Below are 19,350 nucleotides of genomic sequence, written 5' to 3'. Positions count from 1 at the left end.
CATGGGAACTTATCTGACCGTCCAGTGGTTAACACTCTGCCCTTCAAGTGCATGGGGCACGGGTTCCATCCCTGGTTGGGAAACTAAGATTCCACATGCTGCACAGCCCACCCAACTCTCCCCACCCCCATTAAAAAAAAAAAGAAAAAATTTCAGTTGTGATCTATTAATTCATTGCTTCTGAATAGCTTGGTAGCACTGAGAGTCTTGGGGAGGGTGCAGGCGGAAAGAGTTAAAGCCTCTTCAGCAAGGGCAAGGGGACTATAAAGTGCTCCTATACATATTTTAAACTACTGGATACTTTTTTGTGAGGTTACCTCTAATGGGGCTCTCCTCGTAGGCCTGGCTCTCTTTAGTGTTGGATCTTAGGAAATGGTTCATACACAGCATGCATTGTATGAGCAGAGCTTGAGTCAAAGCCAAGACATGATGTCTCGCTAATTGTAACAGTTCCCAGACCATAGCACAGGATGGTGCACACAAGAATTTAGGAGGTATACTGATACCATTTAGTTACAACAGCAGAGTAAGGTCAATTTCTTGCCTTCCCAGTTCCCCCAAAGTCTCAGCTGTAATAATGAAAATTCCTCTCATTTCACTGAAGGAAATACTGTAGCAAATTGTCTGCTTGAATGGGTGTCTTTAAATTTCTTAAACCAATCCAGAGAGCTTGGTAGAAAAACAGATAGATTTATTGCAAATTAGCTAGTTCCCAGGCCCTATAAATATCTGTGCCTTTGGGGAAAACCATAGTATCTTCATTTTTTCTTTTTTTCTTCTCTTGTATTTGGTTTTCACGAAGCTCTTTGCCCTAGTGGAAGTCAGGCCAGAATACTGGAGTGGTAGCCATTCCCTTCTTCAGGGGATCTTCCCAACCCAGAGATTGAACCCAGGTTTCCCACATTACAGGCAAATTCTTTATCAGCTGAGCCACCAGGGAAGCCCTAAGAGGGTTGTTAAAAGGGAAAGGATCATCCAAGAGGAGTTGATGGTCATTTGGGATACAGTAGGAGTCATGCCTGGGCTTCTCAGGTGGCTCAGTGGTATCTGCCTGCAACGCAGGAGTCGCAGGAAACGCTGGTTTGATCCCTGGGTCGGGGAGATCCCCTGGAGAAGGGCATGGCAACCCATGCCAGTATTCTTACTGGAGAATCCCAAGGACAGAGGAGCCTGGTAGGCTATAGAACATAGGGTTGCAGAGTTGGACATGACTGAAGCAGAAGCAACTTAGCATACACGCACTCAGGGGTCATGCCTAGGAGGAAAGCATTAGTAAAAGTGGGTAAGGACAGGATTAACTTACAGACTAATACTGTCAGTAAGTGAAGAGGCTGGCACAACTTTGTAAATGGAAACAACCCATAGCCATTAGTTGATAGTTTGTTGGCATTCAGTTCCCTTGGGAAATTTAGTTTTATGTTATGAATGATGATGGATATTGAGATAAGGTCACGCAGACTCTAACCATGGTGTAGATGAATTATCAGTATATCAGGGTATATTCTAGGACCAGATAGTGAAGGGAAAGACAAAAAAGTGTTTCCTTCCTTTCCTGGATTCAGAGTTCATAGGCAATTTCAGAAAAAGCACTCATTATTCCCTTTTTTGTATTATTTTCTCCAGGCTACCCATAATGGCAGTCTGTCTCCCCTCAAATATTAAAGTGGACTATTGAATACTTTCTTGCCAGAAATAAAGCTACCTAAATGGAAATTCTTATTGAATATGGATGACAGATAAATCCTTAACATTCCATTTTTAAAGGATATGTGTGTTCAGAGGAACTTCTATAATTAATTTCCGGCAAACTATCAAAGCATTGAGAAGCTTGAGACTCAGGATTTTGGTTGAGGTGATCACTACATTTTAAAGGCAAACAAGTCAGATTTGTAAGGTTCCTGGCTGCTGCTCCGTGGTTTCCAGTGGTAATAACCCATTTTCCAACTTCTGACCTAAAAAACACCCATCTCCTGGAATCCAGGAGGACTCATAAGCAAGATCTCTTTATTCTTCCATTTATTCACAAATATTTACTGAGCAGAAAGAGGCTCTGAGTACAGAAATACTGTGGTACACAAGATGGAAAAGGTCCCTGATCATGAAATTTAAATTCTAAATATAAATTTAGAAAAATAAATAAAAGTAGACAAAAATAAGTGAAACAAGCAAGGTAATTTTGGATTGCGGTAAGCACATGCTAATAATGTGAAGGGATGCAATGGCGAGGGAAGGAGCAGGCAGCAACTTAGATCAGGTAATCAGGGTTAGGCCTCTGAGGAGCTGAAACTTGAAAGATGGGAAGGAGCCCATGCAGATGTTTGAAAGAAGACTGTTCTAATCTGAGGAGACAGGTGAAAATACCCTCAGGTAGAAGTCAGTGTTTCTAACCATGATGTGAGATAAACTGAAGAGATAGAGGGAGTTAGGACATTGAGAGCCTTAGAGACTATGGAAGGAAGTTTGGATTATTAGAGAATTTTAAGAAAGGGGAAGACCTGGTTTAAGGTTTTTATATTACTACTCTAGCCACTGTGTAAAGAATGGGGGCTAGCACAGGAGCAAAAACGGCGTAACTAGAGGAAGCAGTGTGGTTTGGATTAAGATAGTGGCCGCTGATAGAAGTGAATAGATTTAGGGCATATTTGAATTCCAGCCAGTAGATTTTGCTGATGATTTGAATGTGGATCCGGATGAGGGACATGGACAGCTCCTGGGTTTGAGGCTAAGCAGTGGGTTGGGTGGTAGTGTGAGTTACTGAGATGAGAGTTTGTGGGGAGGAAAAGATTGGGGCAAAGAGCTGTGGTGGTTTTTGAGGGACTGAGGACAGGCATGATTTTGAAAGAATTTCAAAAGGAATAAAAGGGGCAGCTTTTAGAAAACCATAGACTATTTGGCTTAATATTCCCAGGTAAGGTTGGGGTTATAGATCATTAAAGAGGTGACTTGTGTACCAAGAAGAAAAAGCAAATTCTGCGATCTGGATTCCAGAAGAATCTAATTTCCTTCCTTCACAGGGTTATTATGAACTCGACTGGTTTGTCATAAAAATATGTTAGATGTGAACTGGGACTTCATTGCAACCTGTCCTTATGGATAAAATGGGAAATAAGGACTTTTTCATCTTTTGGTTGAACTATAACTGTTGAAAGTGAAGTTGCTCTATCTTGTCTGACTCTTTGCGACTCCATGGACTGTAGCCTACCAGGCTTCTCCATCCATGGGGTTTTCCAGGTAAGAGTACTGGAGTGGGTTGCCATTTCCTTCTCCAGAGGATCTTCCCCACTCAGGGATCGAACCCAGGTCTCCTGCCCTGCAGGCAGACGCTTTATCCTCTTGAGCCACCAGGGAAGGCTCAGCTGGTAAAGAATCCACCTGCAATGCCGGAGACCTGGGTTTGATCCCTTGGTCGGGAAGATTCCCTGGAGAAGGGAATGGCTACCCACGCCAGTATTCTGGCCTGGAGAATTCCATGGACTGTATAGTCCATGGGGTCACAAAGAGTCGGACACGACTGAGCGACTTTTATTTCATAACCGTTGAAGGTGATCGCTGAGTTGTGTGGTAGAATGTTTACTAGGCTGTCCTGAGAGCTTTGCCTTTGGTTGCAGCTTATTTTAATCTTTTTATCTGTGTCTTGAATGAAGGTACAGAGGGCATCATATCAATTTGGTGGGTGACTCAGAGCTGGAAGAGATACTGAGTATGTCTGATGGCAGATGAAAAATTTAGAAAGGTCTTGACAAGCTCATGATAGGCTGAACTAACAAGATGAAATTTAAAAGGAATCAATTGGTCCTGCACTGGAATCCAACTAGTCAAATATAGGATAGAAGAGACATGATTTAGCATAAAAATTCTTAGGGGAGGGTTCAGTTCAGACACTCAGTCATGTCCAACTCTTTTTGACCCCATGGACTGTAGCACGCCAGGCTTCCCTGTCCAACTCCTTGCTCAAACTGTGGTCCATGAAGTCAGTGATGCCATCCAACCATCTCATCCTCTGTTGTCCCCTTCTCCTCCTGCCTTCAATCTTTTCCAGCATCAAGGTCTTTTCCAATGAGTCCGTTCTTCAAATCAGGTGGCCAAAGTATTAGAGTTTCAGCTTCAGCATCAGTGCTTCCATGAATATTTCCTAAAGGACTGATTTCCTTGAGGATTGACTGGTTTGGTCTTGCAGTCCAAGGGACTCTTGAGTCTTCTCCAATACCACAGTTCAAAAGCATCAGTTCTTTGGTGCTCAGCTTACTTTCCTTATTTCTTTCAGGGAAAGATTAGACCAAGAAATCGAATTATTCCTAAGCCTGAGGATACATTGACAGTGCGATATATCTGCCATGAAAGCCAATGCATTCTGTGCTCCAGTGATAATATCTAGGACTGGGAAAGTGATACTTGCATCAGCTGTGTAGTAAAAATTAGGTTTATTTTTCTTGATGTGGCATCTAGGAATAAAAATAAACCAGGGGTTTCTTCACAGACCCATAGGATGGCAGAAAGACTCAAACCTATGCCGTGGAGGTACATTGAAGTAATTGGAAACACAGGGGCAAGAAAAGGGAAGATTTGATGGATACTTCATAGCTGCCATGTGAAAAGGGGGGATTGGAGATTTTTCTGGTGGTGTCCAGAGCAGAGCCTGGGCCAAAGAATGGAATTTATAGGAAGAAAGAGGCCAAGTTAGAGCCATTAAAAAACTGGAGAGACTGTCTTATATAGAAGCTATAGTTCTTGGCAGTGTTTAAGACTAGTTGATGGGGGTGTGTAGAAAGGAATCCTCCATCCTATGAGTGGCCTTTCAGAATCAGAAGATTTAACTTCAGGACCAGGGACCAGGTTTGATCACTCAAGAGCTTTTGTACAGCAGAGTTTTATTAAAATGAAAAGGGACAGGAAAGCTTCTGATGTAGACATCAGAAGGGGATGGAGAACCCCTTTTCCTGAGTGTTAACAAGCGAGTTATATACTTTTTAACTAGTTATTACAATAAATCAAAAGAATGTCTCAAGGTTGTAAAGATCTTACTAGACCTACTCCCATAATTTACATTTTAAGATAACAGGATTAGCCAGAAGGCTTTCAGGAAGGAGAAACTGTCCTCAAGCAGGATACATTGTTGTTATATAATCCTTAGTACAGAGTTTAAACTGAGTTGTTTGTTGTGTAATCATCAGTTCTGGGCTTAAAGGAAAAAATGTTTTATGTGACTAAGACTAAGGAATGTAAAGGGAAAAAAAAGTTTGTCCTTTCCTCCTCCTTGAGAACCCTAGACCCCTGTCTCTGCTTCAAGAGCCCCAGATCCCTTTCTCCTCCTTGGGGACCCCGACTTCTGATCAGCCTGCCTAGGAATTGACTCTCATTTGGCTCCCATGGTAAAGCGTCTGCCTGCAATGGGGGAGACTCGGGTTCAATTCCTGGGTCGGGAATGTCCCCTGGAGAAGGAAATGGCAATCCACTCCAGCACTCTTGCCTGGAAAATCCCATGGACAGAGGAGCCTGACAGGCTACAGTCTGTGGGGTTGCAAAGAGTCGAACACGACTAAGCGACTTCACTTTCACTTTCACCAACCTTAATACTCTGGCTGCTGCTGCTGCTGCTGCTAAGTCGCTTCAGTTGTGTCCGACTCTGTGCGACCCCACAGACGGCAGCCCACCATGCTCCCCTGTCCCTGGGATTCTCCAGGCAAGAATACTGGAGTGGGTTGCCATGTCCTTCTCCAATGCATGAAAGTGAAAAGTGAAAGTGAAGTCGCTCAGTCGTGTCCGGCTCTTAGCAACCCCATGGACTGCAGCCCACCAGGCTCGTCTGTCCATGGGATTCTCCAGGCAAGAATACTGGAGTGGGGTGCATTGCCTTCTCCGACTCCATGGCTAACTCTGTTCAACTATCTCATCACAGCTTTTTGCCCTTTTCTACTCAGTGGCTCCAGTGGCAAATGAAGGAGGAGATGGCCAATGACCTATTTGTGTTTCGTGGGAGTCTGGTTTCATAAGTCAAGACTTGTGAATACTGCTGGTTGACAAGATGGTAAAGGACCTCCTTTTCCAGTGCAGTGGCTGATTGTGTCTCTTACTTGTTATTATCTTCCTAGGTGACTGTAGGGCGAGGATTTGGTGTTACATACCAGTTGGTATCAAAAATCTGCCCTCTGATGATTTCCCGAAACCACTGTATTTTGAAGCAGAATGCTGAGGGCCAGTGGACAATTACGGACAACAAGGTACGCTAATCCACAGAAGCCTAGTTACTTTTATTGGATTTTTAAAAAATTTTATTTATTTTTAACTGGAGGATAATTGCTTTACAGTATTGTGTTGGTTTCTGCCATATATCAATGTGAATCAATCATAGGTATATGTATATCCCCTCCCTCTTGAATCTCCCTCCTGCCTGTTTATTTTTAGGTTAGCGTTTTTTTCCTCTCCAAAGGTAATACATGGTACAAAATTAAAAGATTAAAAAATATATCTTATACCATAGCTACTTACTTGTCTTGCCCAGAGATGACTACTTCTCTGTGCTGCCAGAGGTTAGATTATGCCAAAATAAGTTACTTTGTAAGGAACATCTGGGCTTCCCTGGTGGCTCAATGGTAAAGAATCCACCTGCCAATGCAGGAGATGAGGGTTCAATCCCTGGGTCAGGAAAATCCCCTGGCGAAGGAAATGGCAACCCATTCCAGTATTCTTGCCTGGGACATCCCACGGACTGAGGAGCCTGGGGGCTGCAATCCATGTGGTCACAAAAGAATGTAGCATGACGTAGCAACTGAACAGCAAAGGAACACCTGGGTTGGGGCAATAGGTCCTCCTGTTCCAGAAACTAGACTAAGTTACCAGGGAATTTTTTCTCTTGTGAGTCAAAGGTCCAAAGACCTTGGGAATCTGATGAAGATTCGAGGGTTCACCTGTGATTCAGGGCATGGGGAACAGGAGGAGCTGAGCTGACTACACTTGCTCCTTCTCTTTCCCCCTCCTTTCCATCAGGCAAACCCCTTCCCTCACTTTTAACATGTTTCGTGTATTAGTGCCCTAAGGAAGCTTTCCTTAATTTTTTTTTTTTCGCTTGAAACAAATTTGAAAACCACAAATACTAAGGAAGTTGAAATAATGTGTAGACCCAGCAATTAGGAAGTACCTAAAGTGCATATGTGAAATTTGTACCTAAAGTGCAAGTACAGTGAAAATATAGATTGTGAAGTGAGAGAAATTCTACTATAACCAGTTAAGGATTAGGAAGTGTGAAATGTCTTTTGACACCACTTTGCACTGCTCTGGAAGGATTTTAAAGATACCTGTTAGAAGGAAGGGTATTAAGATGATTCTGAGACCAATTCCAACAGGTGTGGGGGAGTTCCCTCCCCACCCCCATCTGTCTACCTGAGATAGCATCGGATTCTACAGATAGAGGGCTTAGTCCCACAAGACTGCTTTCTACTTCAGATATCAGTCGCAACCCCAGGTTAGCATCTGTGCTTCTGACTGGCTATACGTTGGAGGTTCCAAGGACCCTGTCCTTGAATTTTGGGTGCCAGTTGCAAGTCCAGGTTTTAACCCGTACTTCTGGCTGACTGGCTAAATCAGAGGTTCCCATGGCCACCTCCCATTTTGGATTTAATTAGTCAGCTTCAGAGTGATTCACAGCTCAGAAATAAGTTTTCTTACGTTTACCAGTTTATTGTGGAAGGACATGGTCGGGGATACAGGTGAACATTCTTGTGAAAAAGATGCATCAGTTCAATTCAATCACTCAGTCATGTCTGACTCTGTTACCCCATGGACTGCAGCATGCCAGGCTTCCCTGTCCATCACCAGCTCCTGGAGCTTGCTCAAACTCATGTCCATTGAGTCAGTGATGCCATCCAACCATCTCTTCCTCTGTCATCCCCTTCTCCTCCTGCCTTCAATCTTTCCCAGCATCAGGGTCTTTTCCAGTGAGTCAATTCTTTGCATCAGGTGGCCAAAGTATTGGAGCTTCAGCATCAGTCTTTCCATGAATATTCAGGACTGATTTCCTTTAGGATTGTATATGGGAAAAGACACAGAGCTTCCATCAAACTCCATCCTTTTGGGCTTTTATGGAGACTTTATTACATATGTGTAATTGATTGAATTACTGGCCAGTGATGATCAACCTCTCGCCTCTCTCCCCTCCCAGGGCTTGAGGGGTGGGACTGAAATCGGATGTTAACTAAGATAGACTGAGTTCCAGCCCTCCAGTCACTGGATTGGTTCCCCTGGCAGCCAGACCTCATAGGTGACCCTGGGGCATTCCAAAAGTCACCTCATTAACATAACAAAGGATACCTTGATCTCTCTTACCACTTAGGAAATTTCAAGGGTTTTAGAAACTGTGCTAGAAATGGGGATGAATACCAAATATATATTTCTTATTATAATTCATAGTATCACAGGTATCCTGCTGGCCTGCCCAGCGGCCTCATTTTGCATGCATAAAACTGCTAGATTTAAGCTGTTGGAGAAAGTATCTTCCTGCACTAGGATTAAGTTGAGTTGGCATGGTGTTGAAGGAGAGCATAAATGCTAAGTAAATTGGTTCGGCACTCTTGGCAAGGCACTGTGAGCAGAATAGAAATTGGCACTGAAAAGGGGACCTTAGCAATGATCTAGTTTAACCCCTTCTGGGGACACTTGAGTCTGAACAAACCTTGCTCCTTGGGGCAATGCAGCTTTCCGCCTCCCGGCAGCTAGAGCAGTGGTTCTCAATTGTTTCCAATTTTGTCCATATGTGGGATACTTTTTAAAAATACTGATAATATCACATTAAAATTAAGAATTTCCATTCACCAAAATATATCATTAAGAGAGTGAAAGCATGTTCAAAGTGGAAGATCCAAGTGAAGGGCTTATACTTGGATGGGGGGGTGTGTGTGCGTGCACGTGTGCTTAGTTGCTCAGTCGTGTCCAGCTCTCTGCAACCCCATGGACTGCAGCCCATTAGGCCCTTCTGTCCATGGGGGTTCTCCAGGCAAGAATATTGGAGTGGGTTGCCATGCCCTCCTCCAGGGGATCTTCCCAACCCAGGGATCAAACCCAGGTCTCCTGCATTGCAGGCGGATTCTTTACCATCTGAGCCACTGGATGTATACAGAACTCCAAATCAAAAAGAAAGATAACCCAGTTTTAAAAATGGGCAAGAACCAGGCACTTCATAGAAGTTTCTGTCCGATTGTTCAGTGTCCATGAAACATTGTTCAGCTTCATTAATGATCTGTGAAATACCTGCTGGAATACCACAACACACCCTGTAGTCAGAGTAACTATAATTACATTTTAATGATGCCATATATACACGGGTATGGAGCCAAGTAATCTTTTGATAGAAATGTAAATAGGTACAACTACTTTGGAAAATTGTCATTATTTATTAAAGTTGTGTATGTATATATGTGTATATACATACATACATTGTTGTTGTTGTGTAGGGCTAAGTCATGTTCCACTCTTGTGACCCCATGGATTGCAGCACCCAGGCTCCTCTGTCCGTGGGATTTCCCATGCAAGACTGGAGGGGGTTGCCATTTCCTTCTCCAGGGCATCTCCTGTCCGAAATTGAACCCATGTCTCCTGCATTGGCAGGTGGATTCTTTACCACTGAGCCATCTGGGAAGCTCTGACATACAGACACACACACACACACAATATTTTCACTCCCAGGGAAGCAACCCAAATTTCTTTCAACAATAGAATGGATAAATAAACTATGGAATATTCTTTTTTTTTTTCCCCTTGGGAAAAGATGTTTGTTTTATATTTTGTCCTCTTCAGATTGTGGAGTAAAGCTGTGATGGATATGACAAAATGATGAACATGAATATTTTGAGGGGCCCTGTCATTTTCACTTTTGTTTGCTTCACTGTCCTTTTCTTTTTCACCATAGTAGAAGATATTTATCAGTTTTCACAATCAATAGCCAGACAAAAAATAAAAGATAATTACAATCGCAAGTCACAATGATAACATGATTAACCTAACAATATAAAATAATTACATACAATTTAGGGGAGTCAAGCAGAGTGATGTGGTAAGTGGAAGTGCGTACATGCACATGTTTTCATCTGCTCAGCTAGTCTATATCTTTTGGTTGGTGCATTTAATTCATTTACATTTAAGGTAATTTTCAATAGGTATGATCCTATTACCATTTTCTTAATTGTTTGAGGTTAATTTTGTATAGGTCTTTTCCCTGTCTTGTGTTTCTTGCCTGGAGAAGTTCATTTACCATTTGTTGCAAATAAAGCTGGTTTGGTCATGCTGAATTCTCTTTAACTTTTGCGTCTCTGGAAAGCTTTTGCTTTCTCTGTCAAATCTGAACGAGAGTCTTGCTGGGTAAAGTATTATTCTTGGTTTTAGGTTTTCCCTGAACAAGAGTCTGGCTGAGTAGTGTATTCTTGGTTGTAGGTTCTTCCTTTTCACCACTTTAAATACATCATTCCATTCCCTTCTGGCTCGTAGGGTTTCTTTGAGAAAATCAGCTGATAACCTGATGGGGAGTTCCCTTGTCTGTTAGTTGTCATTTTTCTCTTGTTGCTTTTAACATTTTATCTTTATCTTTATTTTTTGTCAGTTTTTATTACTATGTGTCTTGGTGTGTTACTCCTTGGATTTATCCTGCCTGAGACTCTTTATGCTTCCTGGACTTGGTTGACTATTTCCTTTCCCATGTTAGGGAAATTTTCAGCTATTATCTTTTAAAATATTTTTTTGGGGTCTTTTCTCTCTCTTTTTTCCTGGGATCTCTATAATGCAAATGTTGTTGCATTTAATGTTGTCCCAGGGGTCTCTGAGCAACTAACAGTTTCACTTTTCATTTTCAGAGGTCTCTTAGGCTACCTTCATTCTTCTTCATTCTTCTTTCTATATTCGGTTCTGCAGCAGTGATTTCCACCATTCTGTCTTATGGATGTGAGACATCTGTAAGTGACCACCAGGTCACTTACCCATTCTTCTGTCTCAGTTATTCTGCTGTTGATTTCTTCTAATGTATTGTTCATCTCTGTTTGCTTGTTTTTTTCATTTTTCTAGGTCTTTGGTAAACATTACTTGCATCTTCTCTCTTCTTTTTCCAGCATCCTGGATGATCTTCATTATCACACTTCTGAATTCTTTTTCTGGAAGGTTGCCTAATCTCCATTTCATTTAGTTGTTTTTCTGAGGTTTTGTCCCTTCATCTGGAGCATAGCCCTCTGCTTTTTTTCATTCTGGTTAACTTTCTGTGATGTGATTTTCATTCTAGCCTCTGTGGGATTGTGGGTCATCTTTCTTCTGTCTGCCCTCTGGTGGATGAGGCTGAAGGCTTGTGTAAGCTTCCTCATGGGAGGGACTGGCCGTGGGAAAAACTGGATCTTGCTCGGCTAAGTCTTGCTCTTTCTATACAAAAAAGATCTTCATGACCTAGATAAATAACCACGATGGTGTGATCACTCATCTAGAGCCAGACATCCTGGAATGCGAAGTCAAGTGGGCTTTAGGAAGCATTTACTATGAACAAAGCTAGTGGAGGTAATGGAATCCCAGTTGAGCTTATTTCACATACTAAAAGATGATGCTATTAAAGTGCTGCACTCAATTATGCCAGGAAATCTGGAAAACTCAGCAGTGGCCACAGGACTGGAAAAGGTCAGTTTTCATTCTAATCCCAAAGAAGGGCAGTGCCAAAGAGTGTTCAAATTACTGCATGATTGTACTCATCTCACACACCAGCGAAATAATACTCAAAATTCTCTAAGCCAGGCTTCAACAGTATGTGAACTGTGAACTTCCAGATGTTCAAGCTGGATTTAGAAAAGGCAGCAAAACCAGAGATCAAATTGCCAACATCCATTGGATCATCGAAAAAGCAATTTTTTGATGCAGGAGAGTTCCAGAAAACATCTGCTTTATTGACTAAGCTTAAAGCCTTTGACTGTGTCGATCACAACAAACTGTGGAAAATTCTGAAAGAGATGGGAATATCAGACCACCTGACTGACCTGCCTCCTGAGAAATCTATATGCCGGTCAGGAAGCAACAGTTTGAACCAGACGTGGAACAATAGACTGGTTCCAAATTGGAAAAAGAGTACATCAAGGCTGTATATTGTCACCCTGGTTATTTAACTTACATGCAGAGCACATGTGATGGTTGGATGGCATCACTGACTCAATGGGCATGGGTTTGGGTGGACTCCCGGAGTTGGTAATGGATAGGGAGGCCTGGTGTGCTGCGGTTCATGGGGTTGCGAAGAGTCAGACATGACTGAGCGACTGAACTGAACTGAATGCCATTTATATAATATTCAAAACCAGGCAAAGCTAATGTGGGACGTTAAGCCAGGCTACTAGTCACCTTATGGCAGGGAGCAAGGGACGTGGTTAGTGGCTAGGAGGAGGCACAGGGATGTTTCTGGGGTGCTGATAATGTGGAATTTTTTTTTTTAAACCTTGTGGTAGTTACACTGAAATGTTCACTTTGTGATATTCATATAGTTGTACATTTATGATTTATACCCTTTTATGTTTGTAGCTATGTTCTAGTAAAGAATTTTTTAAAAATATTGACTGGTACACCTATTAGAAATGCTAAAATAATACATTACCAAGTGCTGATGAGTATGCCGAGTAACTGGAACTCTTAAACATTGCAAGTGAGGAAACTAAATAGTACCACCGCTTTGAAAAACAGTTTGGCGGTTTCTTACAATTAAACAGTTAATCACTTAACCGGTGATTCTATTTCTAGGTATTTACCCCCGATTAATAGGGACTTATGTTCTCATAAAAACTTGTACCTAAATGTTTCTAGTGGCTTTATTCATAATCACCAAAAACTGGAGGAAACAACTAGGGAATGGAGAAACAAGCTGGTACTCCCGTACTCTGGAGTACTACTCAGCAATAAAAATACCAGACTACTGTAATGCAACCAAGTGGACACATCTCAGAATCATCATGCTAAGCAAAAGAAGCCAGACTCCAAAGGGTACATACTGTGTATTATTCCATTTATACAACAGTTGGAAAAGGCAGACCTATGTAGAGACCAGATGAGTAGATAGATGCCTGGTAATGGGTGAAGGGTTGACTGCAAAAGTGCCTTGTGTCTTGATGTGATTCTACACGGTGTTTGCATCTAAACCTGGCTTTAAAAATCCTGATGCCTAGTACCCATCTCAGACCAATTAATTCAGTCTGAGGATGAGACTCAGGCACTGCTATTTGTTCTAAACGTTTCCAGGTGATTTCACTCTATAGGGTTAGGGCTGAGAACCATTTATGAGCTACATAAATCATCTAGGGAACTGCACAGAAACATTGGCTTTTGGCTTTGGGTTTCCACTGTTCTGAACAACTGATTAAAACGCTAGACAGAGATTGAGCATCAAGTGAAGTAATCAGCATTTAAGGGGCTGAGGATTATTCCACCCTTATTCCATTGATGACTCAGACATTGGGCAGGCTTTTCTTTGGTTATTACTTCGCTGCTGCTGACATTGTTCATACTGGTGATGACGAAAACCAGCATCAAGAAAGTGTTGACAGGAGTTTGATTTATTTAAACCATTGTATTTGAGATCATATCCTGGGCAGTACTTGATTGTTCCTATATAGCCGTGGTTGTTTTCATCTTTTCTATAGTCGCTTTGTGAGCGAACCCAATTTGGGCCTCTGGTCCAAATTATACCACTAGGTGTCACCAAGGAGTGATTAATGGGTAAACAGAGGGATCCAAGGATAAAATGTGATCGGAAAATTTTGAAAGCTTATTTTTCAAGACCTAAAGGGCTTTGAAGGAGGCAGGTTAATGCAGAGGATCTAGTGGAGGGCTGCCAAAGGTCTTAAAGAGTTTGCCCCCGCTTTTTAGGGAATCCTTGCTTTCTCTCATCTTAGGCTACTCCTGTAACCTCTTGATTTATTAACCTTGACTTTGCCTTTGAGTTTTTCTTAAACGTTGGCATTAGGTGGCCCCCTGTGTCATACTGCTTTCCCTGAGGCTGTTTCCTGTGTATAATTTTAAATTGACTCTTCTTCTGGTCTCCATTCCTCTCCTTTGTTGAATGAATATAACCTTTAGTCCCAGTCCAGATGTGAATTTCATCTCCGGCCTGTCCCCCAAAGTTAAGTCCTTGATATGGGTTAAAATGCCCACTTGTCTCTTTAAACTTTAAATCCTGCATTTGCTTCAAGTCTATTTTAGGACTTGTCATCCCCACTTAGCATCTCTTAGCTAGCTCAGCTCTACATGATACTCCTTTGCATTTATAGGCTGTTCTATGTGATCCCACATTTGCTTAAATATGCCCTTGTGTTTTTCTTTCCAGAGTCAGCTGCTAAAAGTTGTTTTCATATCTTCTGCTTTTGCACTCAGTATGTTTACCTTGCAAGATGCTGAACATAGGGTTGAAGTGCTTGTTGATAAATCAGCTGAGCCAGAAAAAGTAGTGAGTCCTTGCATATACCCTTACATAATGCTTACCATGTGTCAGGTACTTTTTCTAAGTATATTACATATGTTATCTCATTAAAGCCACACAAACACCATGAGGGAGACTGTTATTATCTTCCACTTGATAGATGTGGCAACTGGGGCCTAGAGAAGTTAAGAAACTTGCCTGAGTCATGCAACCATTAAGTAATGGAGCCAGATTACAAACCCAGGCAGTCTGACTTCAGGGTCCCTGCTCTTAATCTCCACACTGTGATTTAAACCACAAAAGTAAATATTGATCATTTGTTATATGCGAGTCACTGTGCTAAGTGTTTTACAGGAATTATCTCAGTCATTCCTCACAGGAGCAGTATGAGGTAGGAACTGTACTATTTTACAGTCAAAACTGATATACAAAGAGTAAATTGCTGAAGGCCATGCAAGTAAGAAGCCCAAGGTGGTTCATTTGAGCTATGAACCTAAGTTTGTATAAATCCAGACTCTGGCTCTTAACCTCTATGTTGTTACCCATCGAAAGTGAAAGTGTCAGTTGCTCAGTCATGTCCGACTCTTTGCGACCCCATGAACTACAGTTCATGCCAGGCTCCTCTGTCCACAGAATTCTCCAGGCAAGACTACTGGAGTAGATAACTATTCCCTTCTCCAGGGGATCTTCCTGACCCAGGGATTGAACCTGGGTCTCCTCCCTGGGGTTGTTGTTTGGGTCAGATCCCACCTTCAATTTGACCACAGTGCTAGGTGTTGGTACTTTCTTTCTTGGTTTATGAGTTCTAGGAAGTGTTTTTCAATTCACCAGTGTGCTCTGGGGTCACACACATCCAGAGATAGTGCCTGCATGACTTTCTTGGAACCTCATCATTAGAATGCTACTGCCTTTACTAACAGCAGTTTTCTAGTCTTGGCCCTTTGCCCCTAGTTTATGTCAGTAGAGCTATTTGATTTCAGTTTGTTTTAATGCTACTGCATTTAATTGAGTAAATTCATCCTCCAGTAATAAGGTGATTCCTGCCTGTTATACAGGCAGTTCTCTGAAGACATGAACGTCATATAGGTAATAAGCCAAAGCACTATTTGAAGAATCCTGTTTTTAAGAATGGTGGTTTATGAATTTCTATTCTATTTGTTCTCAAGGGGTTTCTTCCTAAAAAGATAGAAGGTTTTGCAGCAGCAGCAGAAAAATTAAGAGGAGGAAAATCATGAAGCTTATTTTGTCTTTTTTCCCTTTCCCTAGAGTCTAAATGGTGTCTGGCTGAACAGAAAACGTCTAGAACCTTTAAAGGTCTATTCTATCCATAAAGGAGATCACATCCAGCTTGGGGTACCTCTGGATAATAAGGAGAATGCAGAGTATGAATATGAAGTTACCGAAGAAGACTGGGAGAGGATTTATCCTTGTCTTTTCCCTAAAAGTGACCAGATGATGGAAAAAAATAAGGGCTTGAGAACTAAAAGGAAATTTAGTTTGGATGAATTAGAGGGTTCTGGAGCTGAAGGCCCCTCAAATTTGAAATCCAAAATAACTAAATTGTCTTGTGAACCTGGTCAGCCAGTGAAGTCACATGGGAAGGGTAAAGTGGCCAGTCAACCTTCTGAATATTTGGATCCTAAGTTGACTTCTTTTGAGCCAAGTGGGAAGACCACAGGGACTCATGTTAACCCAGGCCCTGCAAAAGTTATAGAGCTTCATCATCATAAGAAGAAAGCCTCAAATCCTTCAGCATCTCAGAGCAACTTAGAGCTGTTTAAGGTAACCATGTCCAGGATCCTAATGCTGAGAACACAGATGCAGGAAAAACAGGTAGCTGTTCTGAATGTGAAAAAGCAGACCAAAAAAGGGAGCTCAAAGAAGATTGTGAAAATGGAGCAGGAACTGCAGGATTTACAGTCCCAGCTGTGTGCGGAGCAGGCCCAACAGCAGGCCAGAGTGGAGCAGCTGGAGAAGACCATCCAGGAAGAGCAGCAGCATCTCCAGGTACCACGCAGGAGGGAAGGACAAGATGCCCCTTGGGGTGGGCAGGCCCCTTGTGAGCCTGTGACCAGAGCTCTCTGTTTCTAGATCAGGGCCCATATGTTTAGTGTCAGGGACAAGAGGTGTAATGTGATCAGAAAACTTTGAGGTATGCATGATGGTCAGATCAGGAGCCAGAGTTGGGTTGTCAACATGGGGTAAGGGGACTGGCAGAACCAGCCAAGATGCATGAGGTTGTAAAAGCTGAGGCATCTCAGAGCCGAGGTGAATTTAGAGAGAGGCTGGATGAAGGTCAAGATACCCCCAATAGTACACTCCAATTAAAGTATTGGTTGTTTTCATGAGTAATCTTCCTCTGCCCTGAGGTCAAAGCCAAATTCCTGTACCCAAGGCAGGTAGAGGTCAGCTGGTTACTCTGCCCTTGATTTACCTGTTACTTGTTAGCTTTGTAGCTAACCTAGGAAGTGGGAGGCTAGAAAAGCAAAAATGTTTATTTCTGTCCTGAGTAGCCGACATGGGAGGGGGCAGATATACCATCACTCAGTTGTTGGGTTGAGTGCTACCTTCCACAGGATGTCTGCCTCTTCAGTAGATAAAATGACTGTCTTGGCTGTGTCAACGTGAGAGTAAATGTGTCTGCATCCCTGAGTCATTTGTTTAGATGATCAGCTCTTGCACAGAGCTTCTTGGCTAGGGCTGATCCTGGTTCTGCTGAAAATGTCAGTTCCCATCTGGCTAGAACCACATGATTTACTCCCACCCACTTCCTCAGGTAAGACTGAATGTCAAGAATTCCCCATTGTTGACTTAGAACTAAGAAGGGCCAATCAGGATTGACGTGAATAAGCTTTTATCTTTCCTTTACTTTACTCAGGGTAAGAAACAACCACTTGTGTTGGCTTATTTCTGAACAATTTATAGATTTCATCTAAGCCCTGCTATCCCCTTGAACTGATGCTCTTAGCAAAGGCCATGGATTAAGTGGGTCTTTCTCGGGGTATACATTGCTTGTTTATGTGTATGTTTTTGCTGCCCTTTTCCAGCCTGGACTGGTTCTTGAAATTAATAGAGGAAGGTTTATCTCTACATATTTAGTGTATGACACCTTCACCAGAGCAGAACTCTTTTTAAAGGCTAATATGTTCAATAACAAGAGTTACTGTTAATTAATATTTGTGGCTGCTCTGGGCATGCTTCAAGATGTAGCTAGCTGTCAAATCTTTTTCCATACTAAAAGGGTAAAGAAAGGCAAAAAGGACTCATTTAGGGAATTTCTCTAGGAATGAGAGGGTCATATATAAATTGCTCATAGTGAGGTGTATCTAGTCCTTTATTACTAGCTGCATTTTCCTCTGTACCAAGCCCTAGGAATTTATCCTACCCTTGCTGCTTGCTCAGAAGCTCATTAAACCCTTGTTATTTCACACAGATTTTTGGAGGGGCGGGGTGGAGTTGGGTGCACTGCGCAGCTTGTGGGATCTTAGTTCCCTGACCAGGGATTGAACCCAGGTCTTCAGCAGTGAGAGTGCAGAGTCCTAACAATTGGACGGTCAGGGAATTCCTACACAGAATTTTTTTTGAGCGCCCAGGTTGCCTGGCACTATACTTGGGTCTGGGTGGTTATAAAGATGCTTAATGGTTTTTGTCATAAAGGAATAGATCTTGTTGAGACAAGATACACAGAAAATAATCACAGTAGTTTCAAAAGTCTGTAGATTAAGAGAACAGTTTCCAGTTGGTGTATTAAGTGGGCAGGTAATTCTTAAGGAGGGAAGGACCCAGAGGTTCTGGTGGAGGGTGCTGGATGTAGGGGAGCGATGATGTGGAAGACATCCATACTTGAGGGGCCCTGGAGGAAATGCAGCCAAGGCCGGCGGAGGAGGAACAGCTTATGGGCCAGAGGTGGGAAAGACGCGGAGTGAGAGACAGAGCGGCCAGAACTGAGGAAAGAAACACGGCGGAGCTGTGAGTGCCAGCCCAGGAGATTGTATTTCAATTTAGATACTTGGTGATGCAGAAACTCTCAGTTTCCTTCCTTTTGAGAGTCATAGCATTAGCCAGTGAAGGGGACTTGGAGTATTAATCCAGAGCTGCTCCAGAGCCCCCTGAGTGGTGACTTGAAGGTGGCAGCCCTGAGATGTGCAGTGTTTGAGCAGTTTAACTCTGCTTAAGTCCCTTACTGCCAACAGCTTAAAGTAAAATGGGAGATTTTCCACTCCCTCCCTGCCCCCTATTGTTTCCAGATGCCTCTGCTAGCAGGTCAGCTCTGCTTGTTACTGTATTTTGCCCCTTTCCCCCCTTTCTACAGGGAAGCCTTCCATTTTGTTTTTGGCTTTTCAGGGTTTGGAGAAAGAGGAAGGCGAAGAGGACCTGAAGCAGCAGCTGGCCCAGGCTCTGCAGGAGGTAACTTATGTTTGCTGTTGCCCTGAGATTATAGTGGGCGAGAGTGGGGGCAGCCAGGCTTCATGTGCCCACTGGCTGCCTCTGCACACCCCTCTGCAGCACCTCCAGCCTGTAGACGGAGCAGGTGGCAGCAGCTCACAGCATCAGGTCTGAGATTTGGAACCTCACAGACATGCCAGACCTCAGCGTGAAAGCTTACATCTTCATCTGAGCACGAGATGCTCTAGTGAAGATGAAACAGAGCCTGTAGCAATTAGGAGGCTCTCTGGGAGAATGGCTGCACACATTCAGAAAGGTGAGGGCAGCAGAGGGAAATTGCGAGCCGTGACTTGGCCACCAGGGCCTGCAGCGCCTCCATTACCTCACTATTCCTGAGCTGAAGCCATTCTGAAACCATTCAAGAATGTTCCAATTACGCATCTTAGGTTAGGTTGAGAATTTGCAGTTTACCAGCCACTGAAACATCAATTTACTAAACAGGCAAGACTCACAGGAATAAAATTATCCTAAAAGATTGCCTGTTACTTGTTTAA

General features: G+C 42.7%; 1 protein-coding gene across 3 annotated transcripts in view; it reads left to right on the top strand.

Annotated features, from left to right (window-relative positions):
* RNF8 (ring finger protein 8) overlaps window positions 1-19,350 on the top strand; it is a 36,371-nt gene that overhangs the window by 4,528 nt on the left and 12,493 nt on the right. For all 3 annotated transcript variants that reach the window (XR_001917127.1, XR_001917126.1, XM_018039174.1), the window contains exons 2-4: window positions 6,090-6,218; window positions 15,677-16,417; window positions 18,755-18,817. Coding sequence is in view for 1 of the 3 variants with exons in the window: in XM_018039174.1 (XP_017894663.1) it covers window positions 6,090-6,218; window positions 15,677-16,417; window positions 18,755-18,817 (933 nt within the window). In the remaining 2 variants the exon portion in view is untranslated. The remainder of the gene's footprint in view (window positions 1-6,089; window positions 6,219-15,676; window positions 16,418-18,754; window positions 18,818-19,350) is intronic.

Source organism: Capra hircus, chromosome 23 (genome assembly GCF_001704415.2).
Source record: "Capra hircus breed San Clemente chromosome 23, ASM170441v1, whole genome shotgun sequence".
In the NCBI taxonomy this organism is placed as follows: domain Eukaryota; kingdom Metazoa; phylum Chordata; class Mammalia; order Artiodactyla; family Bovidae; genus Capra; species Capra hircus.
This window is presented reverse-complemented; position numbering and strand designations above follow the sequence as displayed.